The sequence below is a fragment of the Saimiri boliviensis genome, chromosome Y, assembly GCF_048565385.1.
Source record: "Saimiri boliviensis isolate mSaiBol1 chromosome Y, mSaiBol1.pri, whole genome shotgun sequence".
In the NCBI taxonomy this organism is placed as follows: Eukaryota; Metazoa; Chordata; class Mammalia; order Primates; family Cebidae; genus Saimiri; species Saimiri boliviensis.
Window position 1 is genome coordinate 5,317,658 of NC_133471.1, and position 22,748 is coordinate 5,340,405.

General features: G+C 36.4%; 1 protein-coding gene across 1 annotated transcript; it reads left to right on the top strand.

Annotated features, from left to right (window-relative positions):
* Positions 1-618: 618 nt before the first annotated feature.
* On the top strand, positions 619-4,350 carry LOC141582997 (heat shock transcription factor, Y-linked-like). Its single transcript, XM_074392431.1, has 2 exons — positions 619-1,129; positions 4,280-4,350. Exons 1-2 carry the CDS (start codon positions 619-621, stop codon positions 4,348-4,350), a joined length of 582 nt encoding a protein of 193 aa, XP_074248532.1.
* Positions 4,351-22,748: the final 18,398 nt, after the last annotated feature.

A 22,748-nucleotide genomic window follows, 5' to 3' on the forward strand; every position in this document is an offset into this window, starting at 1 on the left:
ACAATAATCTTTTCTCTTTTGTTCCTAAATATTTCTATCCATCAACAGAAATCCCTGTATCTCCTAAAGAACTACTTCTATTTCCCAGCCCCTGACAACTAGAAAAATACCCATAATATCTATGGGCATTTCTTTTTACCATGTAGTGCATCAGTCTTCAATTCAATATGCCAAACTGACAGAGCTTTAATAATCTTTATTTATCTCTACTGCTCAATTACCAGACCCTGTGTCCCCTGGAACCAATCTAGTGAGAGTGTGTGTGTCAGTGAGAAAATTCCATGTATTTCAAGTACTGAGGACATTATTTATTTAATTACATGTTTAAAAGATTTTGCTGGGATGAGATTCTTGCAGATTGTACTGTGTAAGTAATCAGTCTATGTTTTAGTTTTGTTGTATACATTTCTCGGGCCGAGAAGAAAATCCTCTTGGTAAAATTTCATGTGTGTTGCTAGGAGACCAAAGGCCCCTTGTGATGTCATAGCTACTCAAATTGAGAACCATTGTAGTGGTCTAGATTACTTTACCTGCTTAGGCCTACTGCAGCAGGTTTCCAAACTGCAGTTTTGAAAACCATGCAGGCTGGAGGATTAGGTGAGAAAATATTTATTTGAGATGGCAGCTATTTCTTCAGAAACTCAAGATGTTTCTCCTAAAGTTAAATCGACTGGTTCAGAAACTTCCACTAGGTTTCTGTTGGGTGAAGACATATTCTCTGAAGACTCTGACTTAAGGTCAATAATTGAAGAAAATGCTTTTCAGGTTTTGTCACAAGGATCCTTGATAAAAAGTCCAGGTTACACAGTTTGTGTCTCTGAGCTAGATAAGGGTAATGATTTTATTTCTCAGGCTTTTCCCAGAAAACTTTGGAAAATAGTTGAAAGTGACCAGTTCAAGTCCATTTCATGGGATGAGGATGGAACTTGCATAGTGATTCATGAAGAAATTTTCAAGAAAGAAATTCTGGAAAGAAAAGATCCTTACAGAATATTTAAAGCTGAGAGTGTAAGAAGCTTAGTTCGACAGTTCAACCTTTATGGATTCAGTAAAATTCAACAGAATTTTCAAAGATCTGCTTTTCTAGCAGAATTTCTGGAAGAAGAAAAAGAAGTCCCCATTGTAAGCAAGGTATTTAAAATATTTCAGTGGCCATTTTATGTAGAGCATATAGGTAATTTTATTTTGTACATCAGTAAATATGTTGATACATGCAGTAAGTCTAGATTTTATAAATTATATAAATATCGAAGTAAAAATTGTTTAAGATTTTACAATCACTGAGGGCAGCTTCTGCATTCAACTTTCCAGGTTTCAAGAAATTTTGTAACAACTCTGAATCTTACTAATAAACTCCAGATAAATTTACCAAAGCCAATAATTAAATGTTACTATTATTATGTAACATGTTTTTACTCAAGGGCTTGACAATTTGAGTGCACTTTCTCCCCAAAAGGCACATTCCTGGTAAGAATAAACAATGTTCATGCATCATTTGATGACATTAACTTTGTGTGATAAGACAGAAATCTGAGTTTTTTGTATTATATGTGCTATTGCCACTTTTCTCTTGGTTTAAAATGACACTGAATTACTTTCTCTTTTGCTTTTAGTTAAGTCTATTGTAACCCAAATTTCAAACGTGGCTATCCTCAACTTTTAGTAAAAATGAAAAGAAGAATTGGGATTAGAAATGCTTCTCTTGTGTCTACTTTATTCACTGAAGGTTTCAATAAGAAGCACTTTAGAGCAGGGGCTGACACAGATAATCATAATTCTGGATTAATTGCTGAAACTAGTGGAGAAGGATCATTTTCAACCTCTACAAATTTAAATATGCCTCTGATAAGGAAACCTTCCATCAGCCAAAGAATTGCCAGTTTGCCTGACACAACCAGAAGTGGCTTTCCTCCTACTCCATCTTCAACTTCATTTGGACAACAGAATGCATTGCAACAAATCAAAATGCTATTTTAAATCAGTTGGCCAGTATTCACATGCAATCTCATAGCACCTACATACAAGCAAATGACCACACTTTTAATAGCATTACAACCACGCCTTCTCAATACCAAATCATATCTTCCTCACAAAATAGTCTTTTGGAGTTGATAGTGAAACCATCAACTTTTCCAAGCAGATATCCTGAGGTGTCAATAAATGAGACTCCTTATCCTAACCTGCTACCAGCAGGCAACCTGTGGTTGCTAGGGTCCGTGATAGCTGATGTATCTGCTGACTCTCGTTTCAAGCCAGCTTTTCAACTATCTTCACTGGGAAAATACAAACCTAATTACAACTGATATTAGAGTGACACTAAAAGACTACCATATAATGGACAACTATAGAGACTAACATTTTTCTTGAAAAAAAAAAAGCAAAAATTCTGCAATTATCTTGTTGAACAATAAAATTACATGTTTACCCTTACGGTTGCTTTTTATTTATTTCTAAACATATGGTTAAGAGTGAAATCATGTTGCATTTTATTTCATTTAAAACATATATTGAATGGATATACATATGTGTATGGCTAATATATATAAGATATATACATATACAGTATAGTATATTTTATATGTGTGGTGTGTGTGTGTGTGTGTGTGTATGTGTGTGTGTGCTTTTAATTATTTGGCAATACCTTTGCAGTATCCCTTGGTAAGGTCGTTCAGTTATCTACAGAGAAAGAAATAATAGTCTTTTAGGTAATTTTCTGCTGCAATAGCACAATGTTACTGACGGAGTTATTTGGAAAAAGACTTATTCTGCTCATGTTTTTGAAGGCTGGAAATTCCAAAGGGCTGCATCTGGTGTGTCTTTCTTTCCATGACAGGCAATCAACATAAAGTGAAGGACATGTGATGAAGAGAAAATCAAGACCGAATTCATCCTTTGATCCAAAGTCCACTCACAAAATAACTAACATGCTCTCCAGATAAAGTCAACAATGCCGTTGTCAAGGTGTATCCTCATGACTAATTACCTCTCAAAGGTCCTACCTCCCATGGCTATCACAATGACCAGGGACTGTCTATGTAAAATTTGGAGAGGGCATTCAAAACCACAGCAACAGGTAAGGGAAAATGAATGAAGTGGAAATAGTAAAATGTAATAAGTGACTTCTCAATTAGTCTGGCCTTAAAAAATTGGGGGACTAAATTGGGATTGCACAGGAACAGATGCTCAAATATGCAGACACATACACACAGAGAGACTCCCCCCCACCCACACACAATTTAGAAATGGGTTAAAATGCACTCGTTTCCTATTTATCAATTGCTTTCCCCCATTATCTTAAGCTTAGATTGTAGTAGACAGACTTTTTTCATTATAGTTTATATACAGTGAGTTCAGTAACTATAATCACGTTTATTTGTGTCATCACTTGATTTACAAAGTTCATGTTATATTGTGTACATGAATGGCATCACTGTTAGAATATGCTGAAATTTTACAGTTAGCATTAGCCATAATCATTTTTTTTAATCAAAACATTCCAACAGATTTGTGTCTTTAATTATCTTCTGCAGGAGTTCCTTTCATGTTTTCTAATGCACATTTTTTTTTATTCTTTCTCTTTTTCTTTCCCTTTTCCTCCGTTTTTCTCTTCCTCTTCCTCTTTCTTTTCCACTTTCTTATCTCCTTTTTCTTTTCCTCTTTGTTCTTTCTTTTTTTCTTCTTCTTCCTTCCTCCTCCTCCTCCTCCTCCTCCTCCTTCTTCTTCTTTTCTTCTTTCTTCTTCTTCTTCTCCTTCTCCCTCTCCTTCTCCTCCTCCTCCTCCACTTCCTCCTCCTCCTCCTACTTCTTCTTTTTTCTTTCTTATTCTTATTCTTATGCTTCTTCTTCCTCTTTTTCTTCTTCTTTTTCTTTTTTTTTTTAACCTAAGACAGAATCTGGCTGGGTTGCTCAGCCCACAATGCAGTGGCATAATCTCAGCTCAATGTAAACTCAACCTCTGGCTTAAAGCAATTTTTGTCTGTCAGTCTCCTAAATATATGGGACTAGATGTGCATCAACCATTGGATAAATTTTAATATTGGCAAGGCTGGGCTTGAACCCTTGGACTCAGGTGATTCACCTGCCTTGGCCTTTAAAAGTGCTGAGACTACAGGTTTGAGCCACTATACCTGCCCTGTAATGCACATTTTCATGACATTGGTTTCATGCTGAAAGTCAATTTGTAATTGTTTTTGTTGGTATTTAGTATCTTCTAGATTCTGAGCCTAGATCTGCAGCATGGCTGAACAAATCTCTTCCAGACCTGATATTCTCTGCCTTTCAACTTCATGTCTTTCTGTTTCAGCATGGTTTATGTGGACCCACATTCAGACAACTTTTCTTTCAGCCATGAACACTCCCAGCCTGTAACTATGGCCACCTTTGTCTCCTGGAGATAAAAGTCTCCCTCCCTGTTTGCCTACTTAAGACTTCTAATGCAGAAACATTATTTTTTCAGGAAGTGTTTATCTATCACATTAGTTTTCTTGTCTGCCTGTCTTAAAAATTCAGCACTGATGTAACACAGTACCTGGTATACATTAGTAGGTGTGTGTGTGTGTGTATGTGTGTGTGTGTGTGTGTATATATATATATATATATATATATATATATATAATATATATATATATATATACATACATACATACAGAGGACAGTAGCTGCACAACATTTCAAAAGCAGCATTTTTCATGCATTTGGCATATTATAAAACTGCTGGTGTCACAAGCTAAGTATTGACAAGATTCATCATTCAGTTTTCTGGGAGAGCTGGGATTTAAATATGATATGGGTTTGGATGCCAGATTTCTCAGACTATAATCTTATTGCTGCCATTCTACCATATTCATATATTTTCAAGTTGTGCCTTAGTATTAAGTAATTAAAATCAATGATCCACCTGAGAAATTCTGATTTCTTATCCTGTAATACCATGACACAGCACAATTGTCTTTTCACCTATGTCCACATGCTATTAAATGACAGATACAGGCGAGGGAATGGAAGGCAGAAAATCACACTGCCATGTGTGTACCTATGCAACAATCTTGCATGTTCTTCACATGTACCCCAAAACCTAAAATGCGATAAAAATTAATTAATTAATTAATTAATTAATTAATTTAAAAAGATCTATACCACATTTTAGTTCTCAAATTGTATTTTCAGAGGGTTGTCTGATAGACATGGTTAAATGCTGAACATGAAGAAGGTTTAAAAGAAATGTAGCCAGGTCTCACACCTTTAATGTCAGCACTTTGGGAGCCTAAGGTGGGTGGATCACATGAGATCAAGAGTTTGAGACCAGCCCAGTTGCATTTTTTTAAATGACATAAAACCCCATCCTTCTAAAAACTATAAGAATTAGTCAACCATGGATGGTTGACCCATGTAATCCAAGCTAGTCAAGAGGCTGAGACAGGAGAATTGCTTGAACCTCAGAGGCAGAGATAGCAGTAAGCCACGATATTGTCACTGCCCTTTTGGCTGGGGGACAGGCCAAGATTATATCACAAAAGAATCAACAACAACAACAGGCTAATGATCAAAAATAATAAAACATGAAAAGATTAACTTGGGTGAACAACAGGACACCAAGAAAAAAAGAAAATGACATTTAAGAAAAGGTAGGATAAAGTAATGAAGGATAATCAGACAGGTTAAAATGGGAACTTCAATATCATAAGGTTAAGGCCAGAATAAGGCAAGTATCAAACAAACAACAATGACGACAAAAACAGCAACAACAAAATGAGCACGGGGAGGAGGAGAGATAGGTGATGAAGGAAAAAATAAGTAAAGCAAATGCAAAACATTAAAAAGTTGGCATGATTAGAATATCTGTTCGATGCTATATCTTCCTAAATAATGTTCATTTATGTTAAACTAGCTTAAACTCTTTCAACAGCAAAAAAATGACTTAAAGTTTGCTACCCAAAAGGAATAACGTGGATGTTCTGCATCTTGCATCATCATTTGTCTAACAAAGTAGATGAAGTGGATGTACTTTACCCTTTCCCAAAAAGACAATTAATATTCCTACATGTTATACATGCAGCAAACATAAGTCTCTGAAAGGGGATAAACTGGAGAGAAAACTTAAGACTTAGCAAGTGATAAGATGGTTGAGTTAAGAACTTGCCTTATGTTTCTGGGGGTACTCTGTCTTGGTTGTGTATATATTTATAATGGTTAGCTTTTCTTACTGCATTGATCGTTTTACCATTAGGTAATGCCCTTCTATGTCTCCTTTGAAATTTATTGGTTTAAGGACCATTTTATCAGAAGCTAATATTGTAATTACTGATTTTTTTTTGCTCTCCCTTTGCTGATATATCTTCCTCCATCTCTTTATTTTGATCCTATGTGAGTTCTTGCACATGAGATGGGTTTTCTAAATAAAGAACACGGATGGATTTTGACATTTTATCCATGTTGCTGGTCTGTGTCTTTTGATTGTGGCATTTAACCGCTTTACACTTAAAGTTCATATTGTTATGTGTGAATTTGATTCTGCCATTTTGATGCTAGCTGGTTGTTTTGCCCATCAGTTGACATAGTTTTTAAATATGTTGATGGCCTTTACCATTTGGGACATTTTTGTAGTGGCTTGTACTGTTGTTCCTTTTCAGGTTTAGTGCTTCTTCCAGGAGCTCTCATAAGGCAGCACTGGTAGTGATGAAATCTTTTGGCAATTGCTTGATATTAAAAGGATTTTATTTCCCCATCACTTATGAAGCTTAGTTTGGCTTTATATAAAATTCTAGATTAAAATATTTTTATTAACTTTTTTATATTTTTTCTTAAGGACATTGAATATTGTCCCCTTTGCAACTGAATTTTTTTTTTAAGGACATTGAGTATTGTCCCCAACTCTCTTCTGTCTTGTAGGGTTTCTGCTGAGAGACATCTGTGTGTCTGATGGGCTTCCTTTTGTGGGTAACCCAACATTTTTCTCTGGATGCCTTTAGCATGTTTAACACTAGTGAATTGGATGATTATGTGCCTTGGTGTTGCTCTTCTTAAGAAATATTTTCTTGTGTTTTCTGTATTTTCTGGACTTTGAATGTTGACTTGCATTGGTAGGTTGGGGAAGTTCTCCCAAACAGTATAATGAAGAGTGTTTTCCAGCTTGGATTTATCCTCCCCATCACATTTCAATACACTTTTCAAACATAGATTAGGTCTTTTCACATAATCCCATATTTCTTGGAAGCTTTGTTCATTTATTTTCACTGTTTTTTTTTTCTCTAATATTGCCTTATTGTTTTATTCCATTGTGTTGATCTTCAATTTCTAATATCCTTTTTTCTGTTTCGTCATTTCAGGTATTGAAACGTGTAGGCTTTGCAAAGTTCTGGTGCTGTGTTTTTCAGCTCCATCAAGTCATTTATATGCTTCTCTAAGCTGTTTATTCTTATTAGCATTTCATCTAGTCTTATTTCAAGGTAAGTTTCTTTGCATTGGGTTAGAACGTGATTTTTTTGCTCAGAGAATTTTGTTATTTCCCACTTTCTGAGGCCTGTTTCTGTCAATTTCTCATACTCATTCTCCATCCAGCTTTGTTCCTTTGCTGATGAGGAGTTGTGACCCCTTGGAGGAGGAGAAGTGTTCTGTTTTTTTTGGTGTTTTTATCCTTTGTGCACTAGCTTCTTTCAATCTGCATGGATTTATTGACCTGTAGTTTTACAACTGTTGACTTTCAAATGTGGTCTCTGAGTAGACATCCATTTTGTTGATGTTGAATCTATTTCTTCCAGTTTTTTAGTTTTCCTTCTGACAGTCAGTCTTCTCTGCTTCAGGAGTGCTGGAGGTCCACTCCAGACTCTTCTTGCCTGGAGATGGCCTGCAGATGATGCAGAACAGTAAGGGTGGCTGCTGGTTTCTTCTGCCAAATGACAGCCAGAGCTCTTTTTTTATGAGCTGTCTCTTTGGATATATGAGGGTCAGGGTGAATGAAACTTGAGGAGACAGTCTCTCCCCTAGAGAATCTCAAGTGCTCTGCTGGAAGCTCTGTTGTGCTCTGTTCTGGAAAGGAGGGCTTTATTTATAAGTTCCTGATGTGCTAGTGTCTCTTTTCAGAGTTGCCATGCACAACAAGGAGGTGGTCTATTTTCAGTATTCCAACAGAGGCATTGCTGTGCTGCCATGGACTCTGCCCAGTTGCTGTGTAAACTTCCTTGTGTTTTTGTTTACATAGATACAGTTAAAACTGCCATGTTAATAGGAGTCTGCCTCAGTAATGGCATAGTGCCTCAGTAATGGCTGATTGCCTTGGTAGAGGTGGACTCCTTCTGTAATGGCATACCCTTTTTGCCCCTCTGAGCTGAAGTATATGGGGTCCATCTATGCTTGCTGCAAAACTCTCAATCCAGAGCGTTTCAGATTGCTTGTCTTTGTGGGGATGGGATCCACCAATCAGAATTGCCTGGCTATCATTTTTAGTCTCCTCCTTTTCAGTTGAATGGGTGGCTCTGTCTCCCTGACATTCCAGGCACCTGCTGAAATGGCCACCCAGATTTGAGTAAGTTTTCTGCGTGAAAACCCGCGATCCTGGCTAAAACAGCTGTGCTGAAAACTCATGGTGCTTTTCGGTCTGAGAATTTTCTAGTGTGTTGTCAGTAAAAACTTATTTGGAAATGCAGTGATCACTCATTCCATGTGTTGTTTTTGCTGGGAACTGTACTCTAGACCTTTTCCTATTTATCCTTCTTAGATCTCCCTGCCAACAGAAATGTATTGAGTCCTTGATAAATGACAGGAACCCAAGTGCTAGGAATACAACCTTAAATTAAAAAGCCAAATTGCTGTCCTCCTGAAGCTTACAAATAGGGTTAGGAGACAGAAATATACACACAACCTCACTGTTGTATAAACATACAGTGTGCCCACTTGTGGTAAGTGCTCCAGTTTCCTCCCAGGTTGATGTACACATGTCTTTTATAGCATGGTATAATTACAAAATCTGTTATGCACAATTTTTAAATCTACAAGCTCTGAGAAACAAATATTTTAAGTTATTTGGTGTCAAAGCCCAACCAGACAAAAACTCATCAGGTTGAAAACTTTGACCTGAACTGATATAAGCACATTTAATATCTTTCTTTATCCCAGAATAAGTATTTCTGCAATTGACTGCAAAATAATTACTGGTTTTCACTAAAGGATTCAGAACCATTCCCAACTCTACAGCACATGGTGAGAGTTTTTGGACAAGGAAGTGAAGTTCTGCATTCACAATAACACAGTGGTAAAGGAACTCTCACTGCTCCCACTTTATAGATGGGGGACTAAAACTGAGTAAATCCAAGAACTCCTTAGTTTCTCCAATGCAAAGCCAGTGTGTGTTTCTCACTCTCCAGCAATGCCTCCCTATGATAATACAAATAAATAAATAAATAAATAAATAAATAAATAAATAAATAAATAAAAGCTTTACCTCCACAACACATACACACAAAAGAGTTCTATCTTCATTCAAATATTTTTTTTTATTATTGTGAGACTGCTATAATTTCAATGTGAGAACTTTCACAAACAGAACAGAAAGAAATGACAAAAAGAAAAGAAAGTGTAGATGAATGAAGATGTAAAAATTGGTAACATGTCGGTAGAAAAGAACAAAGGCTGATGAAGCCAGAGTACAAATGTAAGCAAGAAAGGTGTGGAACAAGTATGAGCAACCAACTGAAGTAGTAACACATGCACATTTTCTTTGAGCTTTAAAACAAGTGATGAAGAAAGCATGTAACCTTCGTTATTATTTCTATGAAGTAGAAAAGGGCAGAGATGCATCCATGGTGAAGATGCAATAATAAAATAACACCAGTAACAATTTCTAGAGTGCTATTTTTAATGTCTCAGGCACTGGATTGAAACAGATCTCATTTTATATTTTTCTTATCATGGCTCCATAGGTATTATTGCCCCAATTACAAATGAGAAAACATACTCCCAAGGAAGTTAATATAACATGTGCAAGATCAAACAACTAACTTCAAAATTTGTGTCCAAAAGAAGAACAGTTTTCTGATTCTGAGGGCAGTGCTTTTTGTGCTAAACCACCCATCTTCTTCCATGTATGTAAGTATCTGCTTATCAAGGAATTCATAAAACTACTAAATTACTTTTAACATTGGAGTAACAAATAAGAATGGAAATCTGAGGATAAATGTGGGGCTTCTAGGTGACCACCACAACGTTTTTATTTGGGACATAAGGCTCTCCAAAACCATGAGGCACCTATTAAATAAGTCACTTTTGCTGATGTTCCCAATGGTATTACAAAATCGAATAGGGAGCTTTACTTCTAACATGACATTTATTACTACGGATTTTCTTCTAATACAATAATTACTTTGGATTCAATAAATTATGATCATTACATTTCACATGCATCATAAGCTTTATACGCACAGGAATATTTTTGGGTTAAAAATGACTCTAACTTGTCTGAGTTTGCTTCTGTTGCAATTTAAATCAGCAACTTGAATAGTTATCCTCTTTACCAAAGGTTTGCATTCCAGTATCTGGGTCTTCAGCTGCACAGATGTTCAATCTGAGCAGAATGAGAATAGATAAATAAGTCAATGTAAAACAAATCACTGATTGCTTCAAAAGAAAAAGTTTTCTTATTTTGTTTGCAATCATTTTGTTCTGCCAGCTTCAAGAACATTCATGCCACTAAACAATGGGCACCCTAATTAAATAAAAAAAAGAAGGACAGAACACACAGACAAGTCTTTTACCATCAGCTTCAGTAATATCAAATAATTCTAGGTCATGGAGGCAGAAGACACAGTGACTGTTTGCAATATTCTTCAGACTGAACATCAAGATGTAACAGTGGGTAGAATCAGGCATTCCAGAAATTTTATTTTCTGTGTGTTTGCATTCTTGCCAATTTTATTACTATTATAAATATAAGGTCATATTATAACTGGAGAATTTTCTCAGATGAGAAAGAGTTTGTTTTGCATATTTGGGTGAGTAATGCTTGATTTTAAAATAGATTTGATTTACACTGATGTTCCTTGTACCAAGTTTACATATCAATAAAGTGTACTTGTATCATACTGGAAATGGCAAACACCAGTACTCACTTTATTTTGCAGTTCTTTTTGGAGATCTTGCTTGTAGATTACAAACTCTTCATGCTCACCTGCAACAGCATTTTCTGCAGTTCTTACCAAAAAACTGCAACCTCATGAGCTAGATGAGCTGAGCCTAAGAAACTAACAAATAATCCTACTCATTGTCACTCTTCAGTTTTCTTCTTTTATTTAACAAATACAGCTAACAAGTTCTAATGTGTTGTTTCTATTTTTTTGTGGTCACATGATACATATGATATTAATTCTATTAAATGACTGCAGAGAAATCCTAACTCTCAAATTTTAGAGCAAGAAAATAGGCTGGGAACAGTAACTTATGCCTGTAATTCCAGCACTTTGGGAGGTGGAGGTGGGTGGATCACGATGTGAAGGGATGGAGAGAATCTTGGCCAACATGGTGAAACCCCATCTCTACTAAAAATACAAAAATTAGTCACATATTCTGAAACTTGCATAGTGATTCATGAAGAACATTTCAAAAAAAAATTCTGGAATAAAAGCATCCTTACAGAATATTTTAAACTGACAGTATAAAAAGCTGAGTTTGTCAGCTCAACTTTTATGGATTCAGTAAAATTCAACAGAATTTTCAAAGATCTGCTTTTCTAACAGACTTTCTGGCAGAAGAAAAAGAAGCCTCTGTTTTAAGCAAAGTATTTAAAATATGTCAGTGACCACTTTACGTAGAGTACATATGTAATTTTAGTTTGTAAGTTAGTAAATATGTTGATACATGCAGCAAGTCTAGATTTTAAAAATTATATAAAATATTGAAGTAAAAATTATTTAAGTCTTTAAAATTATTGAAGACAGCTCCAGCATTAAACTTGCAGAGTTTTAATAAATTTTGTAACAACTTTGAATCATACAGGTAAACTCCAGTAGCAGTTACCAAATCCAATAATGAAATGTTATTATTAACATGTAATATGTTTTCACTTGACAGTTTAACAGCTTGAATGTGTCTTCCCTAAAAATAACACATTCCTACAAAGAGAAAACAACATTCCTGCATTATTTGATGACATTAACTTTGTGTGACAAGACAAAAATCTGAGATTTTGTGTGTTGTATGTGTTATAGTCACTTTTCTCTTAGTTTAAAATGGCACTGAATTACCTTCTCATTTGGTTTTAGTTAACATTCCATTGTAATCCAAATTTTAAACATGGCCATCCTCAACTTTTAGCAAAAATGAAAAGAATAATGGGGACAATTCTTCTTTATTCTACTTTATTCTACTTTATTCACTGAAGATTTCAACAAGAAGCACTTTAGGGCAGGCGTTAACAGAAATAATCATAATTCTGGGTTAATTGCTAAAACTAGTGGAGAAAATTTATTTTCAATCTCCACAGATTTAAAGCACTTTGGGAGGCCGAGGCAGGTGGATCACGAGGTCAAGAAATCGAGACCATCCTTGTCAACATGGTGAAACCCCATCTCTACTAAAAACACACACAAAAAATTAGCTGGGCATGGTGGCACGTGCCTGTAATCCCAGCTACTCAGGAGGCTGAGGCAGGAGAATTGCCTGAACCCGGGAGTTGGAGGTTGCAGTGAGCTGAGATTGGGCCATTGCACTCCAGCCTGGGTAACAAGAGCAAAACTCTGTATCAATCAATCAATAAATAAATCTATCAATAGTCCTCTAATAAGAAAATCTTCTGGCACCCAGGGAACTGCTAGTTCACCTGACACAATTAGAAGTGGATTTTATCCTACTCCATCTCTAGCCTCAGTTGGACCATCAGAACAAATTACAACAAATCAAATGCTATTTTAAGTCAGTTGGCCAGCATTCACATGCAATCTCATAACACCTGTATACAAGCAAATGACCACAGTTTGAATTGTGTTACAACCATAATTTCTCAATACCAAATTGATAGTCTTTTGGGGTTCATAATGGAATCATCACCTTTTCCAAGCAACTATCCTGATGTGTCAGTCAATGAGGCTCCTTATCCTAACCTGCTACCAGCAGGGAACCTGTGGTTACCGGTGCCCACAATAGCAGATACATCTGCTGCCTCTTGTTTCAAGCCAGCTTTTCAACCATCGCCAATTAGCAAATATCACTCTAATTACAATTTATATTTCACCAAAAGGGTATGATATTATGCATGAAGGTAGAGACTAAAAATTTACATTGAAAAAAATTTTAAAAATCCAGGCAATTATTTTACTGAACAATAAAATTACATGTTTACCCTTATGGTTGCTTTTACTTTATTTCTGAACATAGGGTTAAGAGTGAAATCCTGTTTCATTTTAGTGGTAGGCTATTGTATTAGCTCTTAAAATATATTGACTATATTTTGTATGTGTGTGTGTGTCTACACACACACACACAAACACACACACACAGTCTCTTTGATTATTTGACAGAAGCATTGCCCTGTTCCTTGGTAAGTTTAGTGATCGAAAGAGAAATAAATAACAAAGTGTTTTAGTCAATTTTTTGCTGCAACAACTCAATGTCACTGACTAATTTTGAAAAAGACTTATTTTGTTCATGGTGCTGAAGTCTGGGAAGTCCAACAGGCTGCATCTGGTGAGGCTTTCTTTCTGTGTTTCAATATGGCAAGTAAGTATCATACAGTGATGGACATGTGGGGAACAGAAAATCAAGCCCAAACTCATCATTGGTTCAAAGCTCGCTCACACAATAACTAACATGTTCTCCAGATAAAGTAAAAAAATCTTGTTATGAGGGTGTATCCTCATGGCTAATCACCTCTTAAAGCTCCTACCTCCCATTATTATCACAATGACCACAGAATTTCTATGTAAGTTTTGGAGAGGACATTCAAAACCAGGGCAGCAGATGAGGAAAAATGAATAAAATGTAAATAGTAAAAAGTAGTATGTAATTAACTTCTCAATTAGTCTGGCCTTAACTAAATGAGGGTCTAAATTTGGATGGCACAATGGACTATACTCTCTCTCTCTCTCTCTCTCACACACACACACACACACACACACGCACACACAGAAAATCTAGAAAATGATTAAAACACACTCTATAGTTCAGTGTGTTCTCAATTACTTTTCCCCGTTATCTTAAGCTTAGATTATAGCAGACAAAGACAATTTTCGTTACAGTTCATATCTAGCAAGTTTGGTACCTATGATCACAATTGTCTGTGTCATTGCTTGAGTAATACATTTCACATAATATTATGCACATGGATGACATCACTGTCAGAACATAATGTAATTTTACAGTTGGCATTAGTGATAGACAGTTTTTTATCTTCCATCAAAGCATTCCAGCAAATTGTGTTTTTAATTTCCTCCTGCAGAAGTGCCTTTTCATGTTTTATAATGCACATTATTTTCTTCTCCTCCTCCTCCTTTTCCCTTTCCTTCTTATTCTCCTTCTCCTTCTCCTTCTCCTCCTCCTCTTCCTCCTCCTACTTCCTTTTCCTCTTCCTCTTCTTCCTCTTCCTCTTCCTTTTCTCTTCTTCTTCTTCTTCTTCTTCTTCTTCTTCTTCTTCTTCTTCTTCTTCTTCTTCTTCTTCTTCTTCTTCTTCTTCTTCTTTCTTCTTCTTCTCCTTCTCCTTCTCCTTCTCCTTCCTTCTCCTTCTCCTCCTCCTCCTCCTTCTCCTCCTCCTCCTTCTCCTTCTCCTTCTCCTTCTCCTCCTTCTCCTTCTTCTCCTTCTCCTTCTCCTCCTTCCCTTCTCCTTCTCCTTCTCCTCCTTCTCCTTCCCCTTCCCCTTCCCCTTCCCCTTCCCCTTCCCCTTCCCCTTCCCCTTCTCCTTCTCCTTCTCCTTCTTCTTCTTCTTTTTCTTCCTCTTCCTCTTCTTCTTCTTCTTCTCTTTCCTCTCTTCTTCTTCTTCCCTGAGACAGAGTCTTGCTGTGTTGCTCTGGCCAGAATGCAGTGGCACAGTCTCAGCTCTCTGCAAGCTCAATCTCTGGTTTCAACCAATTTTTGTGTGTCAGTCTCCTGAGTATGTAGGACTAGATGTGCACTAACAATTGGCTAATTTTTGATATTGGCAAGGCTGGTATTGATCACCTGGACTCAGGTGATTCAGCCACCTTGACCTCTGAAAGTGCTGGGACCTACTACAGGTTTGAGCCAGTATACCTGCCCTCTAGTGCAAATTTTCATCAAATAGTTTTCGACCTCCACTGAAAGTCAGTTTTAATTGTTTTTGTTGGCATTTAATATATTCTAGATTCTGAACTTAGATCTGCAGCATGGGTGAACAAATCGCTTCAAGATCTGATATTCTCTGCCTTTCAGCTTCATGTCTTTCTGTTTCAGTATGGTCCATTTGTAGCAACAGTCAATTTCACTTTCAGCCATGTCCTCTCCCATCCTGTAACTATGCCCCCTTTCTTTCCTGGAGATAAAAATCTGTCTCCCTGTTTGCCAACTTAAGACTTCTAAGGCACAGATGTTACTCTTTCCAGGAGGTGCTTATCTATCACATTAGTTTTCTTGTCTGCCTGTCTTAAACATTCAGCACTGATGTAACACAGTACCTGGTATACACACACACACACACACACACACACATATATATATATATATATATATATATATATATATATATATATATATACACACATACACACTGTTGACTTAAAAGAATAAATTTATTTTAATTGTCTAAAGCAAATATTTATAGTGTTGTGGTATTACTTTTTACTCATTGTTCTTCACCACAAATTCTCTTTAAAGTAAATATAATGGTGGTGTTAACAAGAGATACAATAATTTTATCTCACTGAAACTAGTGTCAGTGGTTATCACTTCAACTGTCACGCTTTTTTTTTTTTTGATCTAGTTATAATTTTCTCCTGCTCATTCTAAAATTTCTTTTTTACTTTCTGCTTTGATCAGCAGGTTCTTGCTTGAATCAACTAGCTGTACAATTAGCACTCTCATATTTTTGCAGCAGAGATTTTCAGCCCTTGTGCTGAAATGAATTACAACGGGGATCCTTGCTGCACAACTTTTCAGAAGCAGCATTAATGGTGAATTTGATATATTATACAACTGCTGGTTTCACAAGCTAAGGCTTGACAAGACTCATCATTTAATTTTCTGAGATAGCTGCAGTTGAAATGGGACATGGATTTGGACAGTCAGATTCTTCAGACTAGAGACATACTGCTCTCATTTTACCATATGCATTTATTTTCAAGTGGAATCAATGATCTACATGGGAAATCCTGATTTCTTATACTGCGATACCCTGACACAACAAAATGGCCCTTTCACCTATGTAGACATGCTGTTATGATAGATACCATATTTTAGTTCTCAAACTGTATTTTCAGAGCTTGGTCTGATAAGCATGGTTAAACACTGAACATGAATAATGTTAAAGAAATTTAGCCAGGCCTGCCTCACACCTTTAATTCCAACACTTTGGAAGCCTGGGGCTGGTGGATCACATGAGGTCAAGAGTTTGAGACCAGCCCAGTTGCATTTTTTAAAGAGATATGAAACCCCATCCTTCTAAAAACTTCAATAGTCAGCCATGCATGGAGGTGAGCCCACGTAATCCAAGCTGGTTAGGAGGCTTAGGCAGGGGAATTGTTTGAATCTTGGAGGCAGAGGTAAGAGTAAGCCAAGATATTGTCACTGCACTTTTGGCTGGGGAACAGGCTAAGACTATGCCACAAAAGAATCAACAACAATAGTCTGATGCATAAAATAAAACATAAAAAGATTAACTTGGGCGAACAATGAGACAACAAGAAAAAAAGAAAATGACATTTTAGAAAAGGTAGGATAAAGTAACGAAGGATAATCAGACAGGTTAAAATGTGAACTGCAATATTGTAAGGTTAAGGCCAGAATAAGGCAAGTGTCACACAAACAACAATGACAACAAAAACTACAACAAGAAAATGAGCATGGGGAGGAGGAGAGAAAAGTGATGAAGGAAAATGAAATAAAGCAAGTGCAAAACATGAAATAGTTGGCATAATTAGAATAACTGTCAGATGCTATAACTTCCTAAATAGTCTCAATTTATGTTAAATTAGCTTAAACTCTTTCAACAGCAAAAATGACTTCAAATTTGCTGCCCAAAATAAACAACATGGTTGTTCTGCACCTTGAGTCATCATTTATATGACAAAGTAGATGGAGCAGACGTACTTTACCCTCTCCCATAAATGCAATTAATACCCCTGCATATTATACATGTAGCAAACATAAATCTCTGAAAGGGGATAAACTGGAGAGAAACTTAAAACCTCACAAATGATAAGACGTTTGAGTTTACTGGATACTCTTTGTCTGTTGATTTTACAGACTTGATCTTGAAAGAGATGGTATCCCAAAATGTAGAGTCACAGACAATAATTTTCCCAAAAAGCCCAACTTTAATTGCCACAGGAATAGGAAAAGTACATATGACAATAATATTTTATTTCATAGCCATCCTACATTAGCCAAACAATACAACACAGAACAAAGCAAGACAAAAACCTAGCCAAGACAAAAAGTCCAAGTGAGAACACTGATTGCACCAGGGAGCAATGCAGCACACTGAGCCAGTTCTGAAATGGAATCAGAGAAGGCAGTGTATAGAGCTTGTGTTTTCAACTCTGCGATGTGGTAACATAATAATCTTCCCCTCCAAACGCGGGATGTATACGCAAGGCTTAGGGTGAAGCTTGAATCTGCATATTCATTTATCAATAATGAGGAGCCCTGCCGTTGGTGTCAAAGAAAGTAAAGAAGTAAATTTGGAATTATGCTTGTACTTAACAAGCACACCCTTTCATCTGTCAGGGTGTCATCAGAAAAAGCTAACTATAATGGCAAAAAAAAAAAAAAAAATGTCATAATAAGGTCCAGAGTCTCCTAACAGTGCCCTGAATGTTGAACTTTAAAATAAAAATCTCTTATCTTCTCAAGAAAAAGAAAGTCTTGCCCCTTCAATGAAACAACTTAATAAATATCAACACAGAAATGTCAGTGCTATTATTACAGGATAACTGCAGATTCAATATATTTTTTGACTAAAAACTCTGTGCCCATGGCACCTTTGCCTTATTTCTTGTCCTGCATGCAGGAAAAATGAGGTATACATGCAAGTGAAGAATAAAAGAAAAAAAAAAGTTCTATTTAATGTTAAAAGAGCTCAGAGGACTGGGTAGCTTCTCTCTACAGGCACTTCCTTCCATGGAGTGTTCAGCTCTTAGCAGAGAAGCAGTCCTGGAGAAGACGGCTTCTTTCTGTAAGCGAAATAATTTGAATATATCTGCAAGTCTCTGAGGCTCTCTGTTTCAGCTGCTTCTTTCAGCAGAGAAGGTAATGCTCTCTCTCTGCAGGTGATCTTCCCATTGTCTCCACCTGTTATCGGGAAGGGTACTGCTTTCCACAACAGAAATGCTTTTCAGTCTCTCTGCAGAAGTTTTTAACTCTGATTTTACAAAGTTTATCAGGTGTTCTTTTATGGCATATACTTTTCATATTACACACCATAACTCTTTGCTACACCTAAAAGGTTTAGCATTTCATTAGAATTCATATTTTTCTTCTGAAAAATTTTACAGAAAGTGTTATAATTTTAGATTAAACTCAAGTTTATGAGTCATTTTGAGTTAATTTCTGTGGGTAAGATTTATGTTAAGGCTTTTATTTTTTTCTGGTAAGCTACTGACTTCCACTTGCTCTACCACCATCTGTTGAAAGACTATTGTTCCTCCACTGATTTGTGTTTGCCAGCTTTGTACCCTTTCACTTAATCATACCCATGACAGTGTTGCTCTATACCAGGCATTTATCTTCTGCTACTTTTGTTTGTGTGTGTGCGTGTGTGTGTGTATGAATCAACTCCTATGTCACTACCAAATTGCCTTGATTACTTTAGCTGTGTAATAACTCTCTGAAATATTGTTGATGGATTCCTCATACTATAAACTTCTTGAAAATTTTCAGAGCTATCCTAGAAAGTAAGTTTGCTTTATCTGCAAAAATTCTTGCTGAGATTTTGAGATAAATTGTGTCAAACATATAGATCAAGCTGGGGAAAAATTAACACAATATATTAAGACTTCCCATCTATGAACACAGTGCATTTCCACTTATTTCTACTTTGATTTCTTTCACCAGTGTTTCATAGGTTTCAGCACCAAGACTCCATAACTGTGTTCTTTGTTTTAACGTATATAAAAATGTTTCTTGTTTTTTGAAGCAGGTGTAGATTGTACAGTTGCTAATTTGTGGTCCTGCTGACCTGTAAAATGGGGAAATAGCAGAGTAATAACTAGTTTAGATTGACTGCAACTATTCAGTGTCTAAGAGGTTGCATGGTGGTAGCTGCTTAAGTCCCCACTGAAGCCTACTGAGAGGATAGAGCCAGGCAGTAGGGAGGACAGGCCAAAAGCACAGTGCAATCCATCCTACTTAGCTCTGGCTGTTTAAAGATTATTGTTGTTGTGTGGACCTGGATGCTCAGCTTGCTACTGAACAGAGCAGACATTGTAAGGGTATTAGAATGTGGTCCTCTGTTTTCCTCTGAGTAAGTGATAGAAAATTAGCTGCCTACTCTGTCTTCATGAGAAATCAAAACATCACTGGGCTGAGAGAAGATTGTCCTGCACATGTTTCCACAGAATCTGCAGTAGGAGATATTTCTGTGGTGTTTATTCAGAGTAGCTTGGTTATTCCCTCTAGAATAGTTATATGTGGTTGTGTGTGATTAGCTTACCCTCTCCTGGGAGAGAACAAAACTTCAGTGAAACACTTTTTGGTCTGTGTATCTTGGAGCCTCTGCATTGAAGCTTCTACAGTCCATCACCTGGGATACATGAAAGGCAATAAGAAAACTCAATAAACCTACCATATTATCACTCTTCAAATCTTATACTCCCTAGACAAATTCTCTTCCTCTTTCTATCTTTGAGAGTCTGTCTTTGTTTCTTGTTGTTATATCTGTGGTGTTTTAGATGTTAAGATGAAAGACTGGGGTGTTGAATTGCAACTGGAATGTCTAGAAAGGGAAAGTTTGAAGAACGCTTCTGAAGGGTCATGCAAAACACATTTCACAAAGCAATACCTGAGAAGATATAATTAGAGAGAAAAAAGATGAAATTTACCTAAATGATTTTATAGAATAAAGCCGTCACCAAATTAAATAATCCTAAAGGTGTCTTTACAATTTATGTGAATTAGACAATATTTATAGAATATGCATAATATAGATGAATGAAGAAAGTATACAATACCTGCCATACACTTGGGGGAAAGAAGGTGGCAATGCTTCCAAAAAATATAAACACAAATATCTACTTCTTCAAATGCAGAAGGAATATGGTAATAGTGCCTCTCATAGGTTTTATTTGTTTAGTAACGAATAGTTCAATAGAAATATAGCACTTATTTCTAGTTGTCTGGAGCAAAGCAAACATTTACAAAATTGACTCTTATGAAAGCCAGAGATTACAAGTGCAAGACAAAAATTCTATTTTAAAAAATTGAGCTATGGCATCCAAGATGGCTGAATATATGCAGCTCCAGCACACAACACCCAGTAAGTGAGATACGGAAATCCAGAGATCTCCTAACTGCAACTAAGTTACCAGGTACATTTCAGTGGGTCTGGTACAGCAGTGAGAAAAACTCACTCAGCACAGAGGTGAAGAGGGGTGCTGCTTTACCCAGAAAGTGCATCTGACTGGTGAGTCAGAGGCTCCCCGTGTGGCACTCTGGTCCAGATACAGCTGTTCCCCCAAAGCCTCAGCAATACACAGAACATGGGATCTTTTCCAGTCAAACACTGGGAATTACAAGTGTGGAGATGAATACTAATCCAGGATGATGTTCTGGATTGGCACACAGACCTGAGCAGATACATAAGCCCAAAGGGTGGAGGAGAGAACCTGAGGACTGAGCTATTGACCCTACCCCTGATCAGAGAGAGAGGAAGATATAAGTGAAAGCAGCTGGGTGGGTCCCTACACTATGGAGAAAGAAGAAGATGAAAGTAGGAGATGCCAGGGTGCTGCTGAGTGGGTCCACAACCTCCCCCACAAACCTCAGAGGGCTAAAGCTCTGACTCTAGTGGGTTACACAGCCAGTGCCACAGTCTGAGCTGAATCCTGAATGACCCAGCCCAATGGAAGAAGGGCATAACCCAACATTAGAGGGCTGGGGCTGGGCAATATCTTTAAAAAAACAAACAACAACAACAACAACAACAAAAACCACACACACACACACACACACAAGAAGCCTACTTAGCAATGGAACAGTGATCTTGATAACCCAACAGTGCCTACAGATCAGCAGAAGAGGTGGGCCTAATCTCCCAGTATAAACAAAAATGATGCAGGAAGCTTCCCTATAACCTGAAGGAGTCCATAGAAATCCACTAATGTCTTCACAGGCAGACAGGCGACCGCATCAAGTACCTCCCTGACAATACAGCCAGGTAAATCCTCGAAGATAAGAAAAAAAAAAAAAAAAATCAGCAGAAAAAAGATGAAACCATCAAAGACTAGAAACATCTCTTCTCCTTCAAGGGATTACAACTCCTTGGCAACACAGGATCACATTATGATTGAGAATGAGTGTGACATTTACCTGTAATATTTGAGTCAATACAGAAACTCATTTCACACATTGACTAGGATCTGACACAGAATGTGCTTTTAATTAAAACTGAGGGAGGGAAGATTCAGATATCAACCTCTATCCTGTATAATATTCAAGACAGGTCAGACACTTCATATTATCTACACAATATAACTACTTTAAAAGCAGAAAGTGATGTAAAATACTAGATTCAACAATTAAGTTATTGAAAACCAGAAAAGATTAACATAAAACTGCACTCTTCAGAATAACTTGTCATTTAAAAATTTAGGATTGCTATACCACATCAGAGACAACTGTGCTAATTCATTCATAAATGTTTCAGGCCTTAACAGATAAGACAAAAACAAAAAAAAGATACACTTAAGGATCACACTCAATGATAAAATATTGAATCCAAAGTGTCTTAATAATAAGTAGATTTACGTGCTCCCTGAGATGAAGGAATAAAATCTAACAGCAGAAACATGTGGGTAGGAGGAGAGTAATACATTTTTAAATAGACCATCATACAACATTAAAAATATTAATTATATAGTAAATAAACAAAAAAAATGTTTTTTGCTTGTTTGTTTCTTATAAAGAAGATTCAGCACAAACATAGCCAAAATATGTGAGGTCCTAATTATATCTGAAAGTAGGTTTAGTGAGAAAACACAGAAATGTAAATATCACATTACAATTTATAATTTGATGATTTGTCCACAAAAACAAATCATTTATTTTTAGTCTGTCCCATTCAATATTGAGAATATTACTAAATAACTTGAATATTGAGAATTTTACTACAACGCTCTTTGTTGTTTATTTAAAATGAAAATGCAGCTGGGAATCATATTTTGTATCTTGTGATTGTGACTATACATGAAAGGGAAGTTAATGAAAGTTGAGCACAGAGTAGGAAGATTTCACACGTTTACAAGAAATGCCAGATGACAAAAATACACAGAAAAGGCAAGAGGAAAAATATAAAAATAAAATATACACATATTATTATTCCACATAACTTATTTAATAAAAATACATTTTTCAATTCACAAAACTTAAGCAAATGTTAAATAC